Raw genomic sequence first — 15,201 nt, forward strand, 5'->3', positions numbered from 1 at the left:
ATGTTGACTTATATTGTTATTGTTTTTAACTCACATTCTTTATTTGCATAATTCATTCCTTACTTTAAACAAAATCGGGAGTGAAATGTTATGTACTTAAATCATTTGTTCAAGATATTTATTACTATAAAGTTTACAATTCTTTTAAATATTTTGCTTTGTTTTCTTTTTCAAACAACATAAGGGAAAGCATTAACTTAATCTGTTTATTTATGTTACGGACAGACAAATCAGCTACAGTGCACTCTGGATACGTCGACGTTGCCTAAGTCGATTTTTACCCAAGTCGATTTTTTTTCTTGGTCCCTCCCCCTTCGTCCTATATAACATTAGTAAAAAGAAAAAAACTCCACATAAGTCGATGTCGCTTAAGTCGATGTTCTTATCACTCATGACTACAATAAAATCACAAATAAACAAGTATTTCCATTGGTTAAAAAAGCTACCAGTAAGAATTTTCAGTGGTTAAGAATATCCGTGAACGATTGGCGCACATCGATGTGATGTAGGTGCTTTGCCTGATGTCCGTGTTCAATGTACATAAGCAGTATTGAATAACTTTAATTTCTCCATCTCAAATTTTACATTGTCGCAACTTCAAGTTCAAGATTTTTTTTTGGTTCTAATCCCAGGCCATCCTATGTAATGCCCCTCTTAATTAGTATCAATTTTATCAAGAATTCAAGTCAAGTCTACAACTACAATGGCAAACCTATCGCGGAAAAGGAAGATTCGAAGCATTTGGAAAGTCTGCAGAAAATCATCGCGTAGGAAATTGGCATACCGGCTATTTCTGTCTGGACGATTTACAAGAAGCATGACCTTGACCTAGAGGCTCCTACTCTTCCGCTTTTCGCGGAATAATTTCAGTTAATTGGTATACATTCCGCATTCAAGGCAAAAATTCCGCTTTTCACCTTTCCAATCGAGGAAAATTAAAAAAAAAAATTCTCTAGTGAAAAAAAAGTGAGCTATGGCTTATTTCGTCAGCATCTCCTATGGTCAATCAACACACATTTTGTGTGTCTGATTAGTCCCTTCAAAGTGTGTGCTGCTGATGTCGGATAATATTATATGTTTGGGAGGGGGATTGACCGAAGTATTATTAATATTATGGTGACTCCAATTTGTGAGGTCAATGACCTTGGCAATATTATATGTTGGCTTCATTCGGTAATAATATTATTGAGTACGGTCAGCTTCTTTCCCTATTTAATTTTAGCCCTGTGTAAGTGTGTGTGTGTGTGTGTGTGTGTGTGTGTGTGTGTGTGTGTGTACCGGCACGCGCGTCTGTTTGTTTCGGTGTGTGTGGGGGGGGGGGGGGGGGGGAGGGTCCTGACAAGGTTAAATCCATCCATTCAATGCTTTGCTCTCAGACGGCCAGGACCTGTGTGTCCTCTATTATTATTTGACCCCATTCTTAGTCTACACAATCTGTATATTTTTACACATTTTATATTTTTAATCATTTGAGTACTTTTGGATTGTCCATTACATTTTCTGTTGCAAAGCATGTCATAGTCAATAACAGTAAGTTGATTCCGCTTTTTTATCTCAAATTACGATTTTTGTATTCTGATTCCTCTATGGGGCTATTGGGGGTAGGAGCCTCTGATGACCACTACAGAGACCGCGCGATATGAAGGGACATACTTATTCTAGATTGGTTTGCTTTGCTCACATGCGTTTTTGCTCATTTGGTTACACTCCGGTTAAGTTGATTTTCGGATAAGTCGATTTTTTTCTCGGTTCCCCTGGGCATCGTCTTATCCGGAGTCCACTGTATTTCAATTCTTCGAGTGAATAACTTTTTTTCCTTCAAACATCAATTTCCTTATCTTCTTATTTTATCTTCTAAAGGCTAACGAGGGTAAATGTATCCTGTCAATGCCTTGTACATGACATGATATTGAAATTATCTTGAAAAATCTAATTTGTTTTTGATTATACATAAATCCCATGTTGTTATAGGTTATCTTATTGGCTTCTAAGATACCTGGTATGCAGTTTTTTGCATCGCTTATGATCGCTGCCGCAAAGAATCACTGATTTGCAGTGCGGCTGCAAACAGCAATTTTTTTGCAAATTCTTGCAAATTTTCGAGATTTTGCAATGAAAATAAAAACAAAAACAAAATTAATTTTTTTTTAAAAGACATTTTTTTTTCTTCTTTTAATCTGATAGCTCGTGTAGAATGTGAAAGGCATTTAAACAAGAGTAGGTTTCTTTTTTACTATCCCATTTTCTTCCCTTTTACTGGCGCTGATATGACCTTACATTTGTTGAAACCCTTAAAAACAAACAGATACCGTGCTCTTTCATGAATTAATTATGAGTTTTTAGGAAAATTAATTGCAAAGTTTTGCAAATTTTGCTGGTTTTAGCTTGCAAAATTTTGGATTTTTTTTTTTGTCCAAAAAAACCGCCATGTCAGAGATACCGGTGTCAAGAGAGTTGGCTGAGGACCTTATCAAGACATTGACTTTCAAACGTATTTATTTTTATTTCATCAGACTCTTGACATTTCATTGTTTTGTAAATCGCAGATCATTGTTCAAATAATATCAATTGACCTTTTGTAAATAATTAGGATATTTTTTTTCTTGTTAATCTGATGCTTTGAGTTGGACATTATTTTCATTATTATTACTTTTTTTATTATTATTATTATTATTATTATTATTATTATTATTATTATTATTATGAATGCTTTGCAATCACGTCTAGATACTGCTTCTCACTTGACTATGTTTGTGGAATTGGATCATTAATAGTAGGAAATCTCATATACTCGAGCACAGAAATCTCGAACAAGTCAGGACCAGGCCTATTTGTTCGAGTTTTCCGTGTTGAGTATTTTACAAAGGATATGAGGGAGGTAAATGTGGGTGGTTTTGATAAACGTTACATTATAATGATTAGTCCCCTTATTGTGAACTCAGTCAAGAGTCGAGACTGAGACAATTCTATTTCCTTTTAGCTGCCATCTTTTACACAGCTATGAAGAGAGTTTGCATGAGAATCTAGTCAGTTCAAATACAGCAATTGTTTGTACCAAAGACTCCCTGGTGTATATAGCAACAATACAGTCCAGTATCAAATGGGCCAATGATGGCTATTCGATAGTTGGCAACGACTTAATGTCTATTTCTATCACAAAGCGTAACGCATATTCTAATTCTATTGTAAATACCTTTTCACCATTTTACAAGCAATCTTGTGAGGTTTAATGCGATAATCAGATGTCAGATTTGATCCCCAGTCCAGGAAGGAGGAATTTTTAAGATGGCTTGTTTTGTTTTGATGGGGGAGGGGGGGGGGGCTGTTTTTTTTCTTCTATTTTTGTTTGTTTGTTTTTTGTTTTTTTTTGGTAGTGTTTGTGGGTATTTTTCTTCTACTCCGTCAGGAACTTTATCATACATAACTTATCATACTTTTTATCTTACACTTCCCAAATCTCTTTACTCTTTCCTATCTATTTACTTCTTCTCTCATGTGGCCTTCTGTCCATGAGTCTTAACTGCTATCCTTAGCTGAGAGTGAGACAATTTGTTGTGAGTTGATTTTTTTTTGTTTGAGCTTTGTTTTGTTTTTTTTGTGTTTTTTTTTTGGGGGGGGGGGGGGGAGTGGGAGAGGGTTGTTTTTTTGTTTTTTTTTCTTAACGATGAAATGCATATATCTGTGAAAGTATGTGTGTTGGACAGTTTGCTTGTCTCCATTTTGTCAATAGTGTCATGCCAGCATCATGATAATCGTAAAGTGGTCTCATAGCCAGGTTACTCTGCTATGTGTGTTGGACAATTTGCTTGTCTCCATTTTGTCAATAGTGTCATGCCAGCATCATGATAATCGTAAAGTGGTTCTCATAGCCAGGTTACTCTGCTATGTGTGTTGGACAATTTGCTTGTCTCCATTTTGTCAATAGTGTCATGCCAGCATCATGATAATCGTAAAGTGGTTCTCATAGCCAGGTTACTCTGCTATGTGTGTTGACAATTTCTTGTCTCCATTTTGTCAATATGTCATGCCAGCATCATGATAATCGTTAAAGTGGTTCTCATAGCCAGGTTACTCTGCTATGTGTGTTGGACAGTTTGCTTGTCTCCATTTTGTCAATAGTGTCATGCCAGCATAATGATAATCGTAAAGTGGTTCTCATAGCCAGGTTACTCTGCAGGTTACTCTGCTATGCTCTTCTTTATTATTTTCTTGAACGGGTTCCCTTTGTTCTTTGATTTTTTTTTCCCCAAATGTATTCATGTCGCCGTCACCAATGAACTTTTAATCTTTCAGTCGTATACTTTGTGTAGCGTCTGTCTTTTCTAGGGTGCTGTTACAACTTAAAAATAAACGTGCTAAAAAATTGTGGTCACTGTTAAATATCATTCCAAACGTTGACTAATGTTGGAAATTGTTTTTGTTTTGTTGGTTTTTTTAATGAAAAAAGACTTATTGTTAAGATTAAGTTTATTTGCTATCTACAGTAAGACCTTTATATACTTCCCCACCACCCCAGGCAGCTTTTTCGCTTGATCACAATCACAGACAATATCTCAAGTATGCCCTGTTCCTATATATAGATATTTAATGAGATTTTACTGCATTTTTTTTTTTTTTGTAAGTGGGTGGGAGAAAACATTTGAGATTTGGTTTTTTTTTTTAATATCATAAATGAATTGCTTCCAAAAATCACCGTTATAGTAAGCAGACTTTTTTTTTCTAGGATAAAGCCCTATTTTATATTAATTATTTTGTTGATTGTAAAGCAAATACACGTACATATCATATACCGATGAATAAATAAGAATATTTGATTTATTAATTTTGTTATTTCACTTAATGAGTGTGTGTTTTGATTTCATAAAATCAGTCTTATATGCCCAAAGTACACGAATTTCAATTGTGCCTGATGCTTGAGGGTTTTTTATCATTAACATTATCATCATTATCAACAACAAACAACACGGATGGAGAGGTCACTGTAGCTGGCACTTACTGTTTCTTCTATCCCCCTATATCTGTTTTCCAATTTGCTTTGTCTTTGTCTTGGAATGAGATTACTTGGTTTTGCCCTGGCCGTAGTGCTTAGCTTGCATAGTTATTGTTTTGGGAGATGATATTTTTTTTCCTTGTGAATCATCTCTCTGTTATGTATTATTATGTTTGTTATTTTGAATGTATAATGTAAGCATTTGAGTGTATTCCTCCTAGTGGGATCTTGTGCTGGTGTATGGGTGAGACATTTAGGTAATCTCAAACTAAGTACACTGATAGTGTGCTCTTGGAATCTACATCTGTTCTCGATCTGAACCACTCCCCTTTGTCTAACTTTTTTCCACAAGTCCTTATTTATTGTACATCTAGAATCTTTTCACTATTCAATTTTCTTCCTTTTAACTGGTGCTGATATGACCTAAATGTGTTGCAAGCGCCGTAAAACCCTTAAAAACAAACAAAAACATAGCTGTGTCTTCTATCGACCCCCCCCCCCCCCCCCACCCCCTTCCCCAATCTGTTTTCCTTTTCACGTTGCTCTTGACTTTGTTCTCGATTGAAATATCTGGGGATTTTCCTGGTCCTTGCGAGGATCGTATGCTGAGTGGAAGCTGAAATGTGTAAAGTTCCTTTTTTTTTTTTGAGAGAGAGAGAGAGAGAGATGATATTTTTAAAAATTGTAATCATATCTCTCTCTCTCTCTCTCTGGGTGGGGTTCCTACCTCCCATAGTGGGCAGGGAGGTACTTATTGTGTCTTCTATCCCCCTATATTGTTTTCCAACTTGCATTCTGTCTTTGTCTTGGAATGGGATTGCTTGGTTTTGTCCTGGCCCTGGTCGGGGTCCTGGCTGGGAGGAAGACAGTCAAATGCATAGTTATTGTTTTGGGAGATGATATTTTTTTCCTTGTAAATCATCTCTCTGTTATGTATTATTATATTTGTTCTAATTTATAATGTAAGCATTGAGTGTGTTCCTCTTAGTGGGGGCCGTGCATGTGTCCGGATGAGACTTATTGGTGATCTCAAACTAAGTACATTGGGGATATGCTCTTGGAATCTACATCTGATCCCTATGTGTTCCCAGTTCCCCTTTGTCTTACTTTTTCTTGGATGCTTTAATTGTAATTCTAGAACTTTTTACTACCCCATTTTCTTCCTTTTTACTGGCGCTGATATAACCTAAATGTGTTGCAAGCGCCGTAAAACTCTTAAAAACAAACAAAATCTCTCTCTCTCTTAGGTCTATTATCGTTTTTGTTTGTTTGTTTTTAATGCATTGTACTTTGTAAACATTTGAGTGTTTCCTTCATAGCGACTGGGTGGGGTCTTTTGACCTCCCAAAGTGGGAAGGATGTCACTTGCTGTGTCTTCTGTCCCCCTATACCTGTTTTCTGTCTTTGTCTTAGAATGGGATTACCCCACCAAGCTTCACAGCCAGATATTGATAAAAACCAATTTGTTTCATTCATGGCCAAAGATAGTGTCACAGAGAAAGGGAACCCCCACCCATTCATACACTCAACCAGTCCTCGTAGTGAAAGGATCAAACAATTGAACTCTTTGAAACAATGACAACCATCACTTTTATTCAGCAAAGTGTCGTATCTCAATGTATTTACAAATCAAGGTTTCTATACAGTCTTTTCAAATAATTATTTTTTTTAAAAAGAAGAGAGAATTGGAAGAAATAAATAACACTTTTACATAGCACTTCTTCCGTTGTATCCAAAGAGCCAGAGCATATTCCTGTTTCCGTTCCATAAAGAGGATAGTAACAATTACGGACTACATTCTTTATATATCTAATTAGGACCCAACTGCAAGTAGTTGCGGAGGGGGTGGGAGCAGAAAAAAAACAAACCTAACCCAAAACTCCGACCAGTGTAGTGAAAGGGTCTGAGACTCCATTGTTTTAGTTACCTAACTAACCACCCCCTCCTCTCCTCCCCCCCCCCCCCCCCCCCCTTAAAAAAAATTGCAATATTCTTTTTTATAATAAATCCTCTTTCCCAGCAGAGGTTCTTATAATAAATAAAAAGAAACATAACAACTGAAGTTGTCAGATGATCATTCATTGTAGCAAAAAGTACAGCAGCCTCATCCAATCAATCAGTTCAATGACATGGAAAATTAAACATATTTTACGATTCCATTTGGTGGAATCATGATTGTATTAATTGTTCATAAAAAAAAAAAAAGAAAGAAAAAAGTTTTCCAAACTTCATACAAAAGTCACGAAGTGTGATCTCCACTTTGAAAAAAAAACAACATACCATATCATAAAGACATAAAATCAGAAACACCCATTATATATTTATATATATAATGATCCTTGTATCATCATTTTTAAAAAAATTTCATTGTAAAACAACGAGATAATCACATGTAATACACAAGTGTTTGTTTGTTTTTTTAATGCATTTTTAGTGTGCTAATCTGTAGTATACACCAAATTGTAACTGCTTTACAATTTTTTTTTTTTCATTTACACACTGGACGAGACAGTAGCAAGGCGTTAGTACAATTTCCGTACATCAAACAGCACTTGTTTGCATCAGAGACCTCTAAATTCTTCAAAAGGAAAATGAAAATTTGTGCACAATGCCTTTGCTGAGGGCATATTAATATTATGATGATTGATGTGCCCGGTCGCTGGCTTAGCCCTTGGACCAAAATTAGGTTGGGCTGTGAGTCAAATGCAGTTACTCTACAACACAGCAGCATATACAATGGAAATCAGACTTTCATAAGGATACTGGTAACATAAATTTTATACATTTAAACAAAAAATGACCTGAATTGAATCACAGTATTATTTACAGTACAGAATAAACCAATGGATTGTGACCTCTGAACTCACGTGAATAAAACCACCCAGCTATTACCAGTTTTTAAATTCATCTAATACACAATTACTTGTGTTAAGATAATGACAATGATGAATGGAGTTATTTGTTGTCATCAACTCATTTACTTCCAAGAAATCCGATTTATCTCATCGGTTTACATGGGGTTTGCCTTTGGAGATATATCTCACTCCACTATTTTGGAAGGAAACTCTTCAAGCCTATACTTTCATCTCTCAGACTTTATGTATGTATTACTGCTTATGGTTGAAGGGTCAGGGTCTGAAACATCCCTGACAACATATTTTGGGAGTTCTATTTGTTTTTGTAACTGTTACTTTCATTTCTGTTGAATATTTTAACAGTCCGCAGCTTTAGCTAGCTGAGTATTTACTTTGACCAGAGGTCAGAGATCAAAGGTCATTTACCATTGGATTGATTCATTTTTATTTCATGTTCTCTCTCTCTCTCTCTCTCTCTCTCTCTCTCTCTCTCTCTCTCTCTCTCTCTCTCTCTCTCTCTCTCTCTCTCTCTCTCTCTTCCTTTTATAAATATACAAAAAGGCCAGATCAAAACTGGCCCTTATCATCTCTCATCTATCAAAGGTGTACCATCTCCACGAGGTGAGGGCTGCACTGACGAGCTACGAGACCCCATCCCTGTTGTAAAAGGTGATTCCATGCCTCGGCGAGCAGGAGATGGATGGGGTGAAGCCCGGGGAGAAGGTTGTGTGGCCTTTTTGCGATTGGCCCACATCTCTGCTGCTTTGGCCCAGTCCTTGTCACTAGTGGGAGTTGGTCTTCCGCCCTAGAAATGAAGAAGACAAGATCAGAATGGAAAAACATAAGCTAATGACTTTCAATTCAAAACAAAATGTCTTCTTTAAAAGCTGTTTCTTATGTGTTTACAAGAGATAGAGTTATCAGCACTAGGAAAAAGGAAGATTTAAAAGAAAATAATAAATACCTTTGTTTATCCCATGGGGGAAATTGTCATAAGTATCTTGTAAAAAAAAAGACTGAAATATCCATGCACCTACAGTGCACTGATTAAGAGACTTGCTCAATGAAAAATGAATAGACGTTGACTGTGTAGTGAAATTTAGAACCTAGACGATAGCGCAATGCCTAATCAATTCAGCCATTTTCTCATACTTGATTTATGATACACATCCTCCATAAAACATACATCTCAGCTGACTTATTTTTAGAAAAAGCGTACAAACTGCAACTCCTGTATTAAATTCATAGCTACATATATATTTATCAACAGAGACATTGTCATACTAATGGGGGATCTAAACGCTAAGGTCGGAGATGACAACAGAGGCAGAGAAGCACCAAACAATTACCAGGATGAAGAACAAATACCAACAAAGACGGAACTACCCTAAGTAAGTCAACAGACCAGCTAGACAGATGGAGGGAATATTTTAGTGAACTTTTAAACGGTATGCCTGTACAGAACTTACCAGAAGTAGAAGAGGGAGAGGATTAAGACATCAATGTTGACCCCCCCCCCCCCCCCCTCACTTAACGAAATAACATACAATATTCGACAAACCAAAAATGGCAAAGCACCAGGACTAGATAATATCCCATCAGAGGCACTAAAAGCAGATCCTTTAGTAACAGCAAAAACACTCTTAAAACTTATCACAATAATTTGGGAAAGTGAGGAGATCCCACAGGATTGGAAAACTGGACACATTGTAAAAATATCAAAGAAAAGAAATCTCAACAACTGTAAGAACTAGAGAGGAATACAACTCCTATCATTGCCCAGGAAGATCTTTTCTAGAATAATCCTCAACAGAATCAGGAATGTGGTTGATTTAAAAATGAAAGATGAACAAGCAGAAGTTTCGATCAAACAGATCTTGCACAGACCAAATAGCAATACTGCGTATTATTATTGAACAATCTAAAGAGTGGCAGTCACCACTAAACATAAACTTTGTAGACTTTTTTTTTTTTTTTTTGTTTTTTGTTTGTTGCTTTAGGTCTCTTCCAACACAATTGAGGTTATATGAGAGACCGCTGAAACAAAAAAACAAGTAATCTAACAAAAATAGTACAAATGTAAATCAAAATCATAACCTAAAGATATCATAAGCTAAATTATAAATAACCAAGAACAAACAGGCAGAAGATTTACAGAAAAAAAAATTTCCCTGTCAAAAATACAATCACAAACCAAAGAAGCAGGATAGGCTAGTAAAGAGAAGAAGAAACGACATCACTATCGGATCGTACACCCATGCGAACATCATAGGTATATGATTCAAGGGTGATGCTCCCATCCAACCACTTCAAAAAGGCTTTTGACCTGATTGACCGCAGAGCAATATGGAAGTTCTTCGACGCGACAGCCTCCCCAACAAGATTGTAAATCTATTTCAGAAATCATCTGAAAATACTAAATGCTGAGTCATCCATTATCATCGTATATTTATCAACTGACTTTGCAATCTAAAATTACCTAATGTTCAGTGGTTTATCTTTCAATATCAGACAAATATGAACAAATCATATTATAAGGATCTTTACCTGGCTCATACTGGGAGTCCTAGTTGATGGAGTCCTGGGCGTAACACCCGGCCAGTTGGACGAGGAGCCTGCTGCCATGCCACCAACACTTCTTGGAGTGGGCTGGTAGGATGGAGTGGTGGACATGAGACCACTCCCTCCAGGGGTCATGTGACTTCCTGGGTGCTGCTGGTATGAGGATGGAGTCATGCTTTGTTGTGGTGGCATCATGGATGGAGTCTTGCAAACAAAATGAGAAAAAATATAAAAAATAAATTAAGAATAATCATAAAGTTTTCAATAATCTCATTCATATAAAAAGAAGCTTCTTCATTGTGTCTCTCATTTTAAAAAGAGAAAAACAATTCAAAAGTTGAATTTCCGATTAATCTTTTAAAATATGTGTTCCAATTATATAAATAGCAGCTTTCACCTTCTAAGGCCAACTGGGACAGATTTTTGATTAATTTCCTACGTGGTCTATCAATTTTTTAAAAATGTCATTTCTCAATATTTATCAACACTGATGAAAAAGATTTCCATAATTCTTCAAAGTAGTCTAATATCACTGACAATTTGATTGTGTAAAACGTTACAAAAGCCTTTTCTATCAGACTCATATAAAGTGCAACACAAGTTCGTCAAAACAAAGCGGGACACTCAGAAAAGTTGGTCAAATCTGTGTTCCGACATGAACACGGCTGTAAGACAAGGAATTCAAACTGTGGCCTTCGTAAACTAAAGGCTTGATACTGACCAAAAAATGATGTCACAAAAGAAGACAATAATCACCAAATGAAAGTAATAAGTGAGTAGGTTAGAAGTGATCTAGGAAACGAATAATTCCATTGGCTGAGCTATTGATCTTGTCTTCTTTCATGACAAATTTTTTTGGTTGGTATCAAGACTTTTAGTTAACGAAGGCTACACTCAAGCAGTGATGTAGCCTACTGTACAAATATGTGATCTCAATGTTTGCGCATCCTGGTCTCGCAGATTGATGGTGTCACCTAGACCTTTTTTCATGGCAAAAATAGTGAATATCACTCTCTCAAACAAAACACACACTTCCAGGCCATACAATACAGTGCAAGGGATGGTATGAGAGGATGCAACATAACTCTTTCATCAGTGTGTCAAAATATTGAAATAAATATTCACAATTGTGAGTCTGATTGTTTCGCATGACAGGCAAGAAGATGGCTAGGCCTGAGACTGACCAAAAATGTCACATTACAAGATCATTACCCAGGAAGATCACAACACAAGATCTGAAACGAAAAGTGAGTTGTTAGAGGTGCTCATGGAAATAAACGATACAATTGGTTGATTGTCCTTTTACGATCGTCTTTTTTTTTATTTCATAATTTTTGGTCTATAAGTGTGTGGGGTGGGGTGGGGGTGGGGGGGGGGAGCTCAAGGTTGTCTCAATTCAGTATATCGAAACAGTGTACCCGTTCACGGATGCAGTGAAAATTTTATTAAGACAAAGGACATAATTTGGGAATTTTGTCCTTGTTAGTTGAACCCGTGAATTTGTCAAATGCGTTTTTGATGAATGTGTGTTGCATTGTATATGATATAATATGTTTTGTATGTAAAGAATACATATAAATTTTCTGAACCAATAACATTGAAAACAACGGTACCTGATACTGTGCGGAAGAACCAAAGTAACCTCTGTTGGCAATCTGTGGGGTAGCTCTAGGAGTGGTACCTCTTGGAGTTGTTGATGGCTGACCATAGACTCCAGTGGGAGTCCTTCCCATGGTAGGGGTTCTACCAGGAGCTAAAAATTAATTGAGGGGGGGAGGGGGGGAATTATTTCAAAATGATTGTTTTTAAATTACATTTCTTTTCTTTTCAGAACTTTTTGATACAATGCATGGAGTAAAAATTCAGTTCACCATAAAACTTCTAAAAACCAAAAGACTAAATATAACTGGATATGCCTCAGAAATCAAAATGATAATGGGCTGATTATCCTGCAAAGCAACCTATTCAAGAAGAGCCTAATAACACATTTGTGCCAATGACAACAGATTCTTATTGATGAATAGGAAACAAGAGTGTGATCATAAAATATTGGTTCCAATTTCCTTGGAATTGTCTGGAAGACTGAATACATAATATTGTGCAACTGACCTTCTGGTATCAGAATGATGTCATCTTATTTTCTAGCTTAAATCAATGTTGGTCGTCAATAAAGATCATCCATCCTCACTCTTTCATACCCGGTAATCATAATAATCTGCCTAAATATCATGCTACTAAAATAGTTATGTCACCATATGATTCAATATGTGACCTATTTCCTTGTTTATACATTGTCTGGAGGATTGGTTACACACTTCCAAGGAATTTCGAACTGGAAAAGAGGAAGGTGTGATGTCATGACTTCTGCTTCCCATTAAGATCATATTTGTTTTTCTCCAAACCCAGTCTTTCAATTACTACATGTATCCTAGCAGACTTTCCTACTACTACAAAATATCAGTTAATGCAAATATTGCTGCTTAAAGCTTGGAGAACAAATACACATTGTATAGGACACGTGAGATATAGTTATTTTTAATCATGCCATGGGAAAACTGTAAATCAATAAAACCAATTACAGTCATTACTTATTTTCTCCTTTTGAAAACTGATTTTTTTAAAATGTTAAAGTAGACAGATCTGCAACAGTAATTTGAAAAGAAAGAGGTGAGTCGAGGACACATACTCATCATTTGTCCTGGTGTTGTGTAGGTAGACATGGCTGGAGTTCTGACACTCCCAGGGGTACCTGAAAGAAAAGAAGAAAAAAAAACAAATAGGTCAAGAATGGGATTTTAAAATTTGCAAAATATTTTCCAAAATGAATTTTTAGCAGCTGCAACCATGGACTGTAAAAAATAGACTCTTATCCAAAAGGTATCGAGCAAATGCAAATGTCCGTAATGGGCTATAAAAACTGTGACAAACCCCAATTCCTCGAGCCGTACGGCTCTTAAGTACTTATTTTTAATTTTACTGATTGATCCTCCCAGCTATTTACTTATCCAATACCTGGAATGGGATCCCTAAAGTGTTCTTTGAACCAACGGATGAGAGAGTTGACTGAGCTGAATATCTGGCTTCTGTACTTGATTCCGTCTGGAGTCACTGACACATATTCGTGTCTGGTTCTATTCCTGGGCATGTAGGACAGGAGGAATTTGCCGGGATGTTGTCGACTAGCCGACATCAGATAGGGAATTCTATTCAAAATTTGAATTTTAAAAGAATATTTTAATAAGCTGAAAACATGTTTAACTCTTATAAGTTCACTGTCCTTATGACAATTGAGAACAAATAAAGGCAGATGATGAAATAGCAAAATTTTCAATAGAGCTAACAAGCAAAGAATACAGGTTCAACAGAGATGAGAAGCATTTATTTAAGACCAATTTATTCTTGTGTCTCGCCTGAAACTAAAAGAAGGAAACAGGGATCAAATGAAATTTTATACATGGTAACAAAAAAAATAAAATGGTGTTTAGTGTGGAAATTTGATTGTTAAAAATAGGAAAGATAAAAGTGATCAAATCTAAACAACAAAGCATGAATGCATCGTTGTATAATGCATTTCTATGTGCTTTAAAATGTTTGTTGTTTTTAAGGCACTTGCAACACTTCAAGGTCATATCAGCGCCAGTAAAAAGTAAGAAAATTGGATAGCATAAAACAATCTAGATGTACAATTAAATGGATCTGAGGAAAAAGTAAGACAAGGGAGAAATGGTTCAAATAGGGAACAGACGTAGATTCCAAGAGCACACTATCAGTGTACATAGTTTGAGATCACCTAAACGTTTCACCCAGACACCAGCACAAGATCCCATTAAGAGGAATAAACTCAAATGTTAACAAATCATATGATAAAATTTTTAAAATAACAGTACATAACAGAGAGATGATTAACAAGGAAAAAATATCATCTCCCAAAACTATAACTTTACATTCGACAAAGTAATCAATGACTGAAGTTAAAATTAAGCTATGAAATTAAATAATATAATAATGGAGAGATAAATTTTAAAATTTTGAAAATATTATGAGATTACAACTAGATATAAACTGGAATATACGAGAAGATGTCAACTAAAATCATTATCAAAAGACCAAAAACAAAACAAATTCCAAACAATGACCAGATACCTTTTTTTCTTTTCTTTTCTTTTTAATTACATACAAGTAGTAATATTTCAATCTTTAAAACAGTCTACAACAAGAATAAGAAAGAGGTGATATTATCCATCCCCAACAACATAATCAAGTAATATCAAATCAAAACTGAAATAATCAATATCTTTTCCACATTGTTTTTTTTTTTTACCTGAATCCTGCTTTCTTTTTCTCCTCACCAAGAAGCTTCTCCAGAATATCCCTCTTCCCGCCTTCAGCGTCCCTGTAATACTTGAAGGCCTGGATGTCCCGGACTGTCGCTGCCATTGGCTGGATGTGGCGGGCAATGATTTCATCAAGGTCCTCAAACTCCTGATGGGAAGAGGAATAAGGAGAGGATGATCGTTGATAGTAATGATGATGATGATGATGATGATGACAAAGACTAATTTTTTTTTGTTTGTTGCTTTAGGTCTCTTCCAACACAATTGAGGTTATATGAGAGACCGCTGAAACAAAAAAACAAGCAATCTAACAAAAATAGTACAAATGTAAATCAAAATCATAACCTAAAGATATCATAAGCTAAATTATAAATAACAAGAACAGGCAGAAGATTTACAGAAAAAAAAATATCCCCTGTCAAAAATACAATCACAAACCAAAGAAGCAGGATAGGCTAGT

General features: G+C 35.8%; 1 protein-coding gene and 1 long non-coding RNA gene across 2 annotated transcripts in view; one reads left to right on the top strand and one right to left on the bottom strand.

The window, feature by feature from the left end:
* The first annotated feature begins 1,338 nt into the window (after positions 1–1,338).
* On the top strand, positions 1,339–4,818 carry LOC144969041 (uncharacterized). The gene is made up of 2 exons (XR_013644716.1): positions 1,339–3,971; positions 4,068–4,818. It is a non-coding gene; the product is annotated as an uncharacterized LOC144969041 (long non-coding RNA).
* Positions 4,819–8,316: 3,498 nt separating this feature from the next.
* Positions 8,317–15,201, bottom strand: part of LOC144969042 (transcription elongation factor SPT6-like) — a 37,719-nt gene continuing 30,834 nt past the window's right edge. Inside the window, exons 33-38 of the mRNA XM_078908021.1 lie at positions 14,729–14,889; positions 13,420–13,610; positions 13,094–13,156; positions 12,021–12,160; positions 10,393–10,611; positions 8,317–8,650 (exon numbers count right to left, since the gene is read on the bottom strand). Coding sequence (XP_078764147.1) covers positions 8,429–8,650; positions 10,393–10,611; positions 12,021–12,160; positions 13,094–13,156; positions 13,420–13,610; positions 14,729–14,889 — 996 coding nt within the window. The 3' untranslated portion in view covers positions 8,317–8,428. The remainder of the gene's footprint in view (positions 8,651–10,392; positions 10,612–12,020; positions 12,161–13,093; positions 13,157–13,419; positions 13,611–14,728; positions 14,890–15,201) is intronic.

The sequence above is a fragment of the Berghia stephanieae genome, chromosome 3 (assembly GCF_034508935.2).
Source record: "Berghia stephanieae isolate SIO BIC M18660-M18661 chromosome 3, UCSD_Bste_1.3, whole genome shotgun sequence".
Classification (NCBI taxonomy): domain Eukaryota; kingdom Metazoa; phylum Mollusca; class Gastropoda; order Nudibranchia; family Aeolidiidae; genus Berghia; species Berghia stephanieae.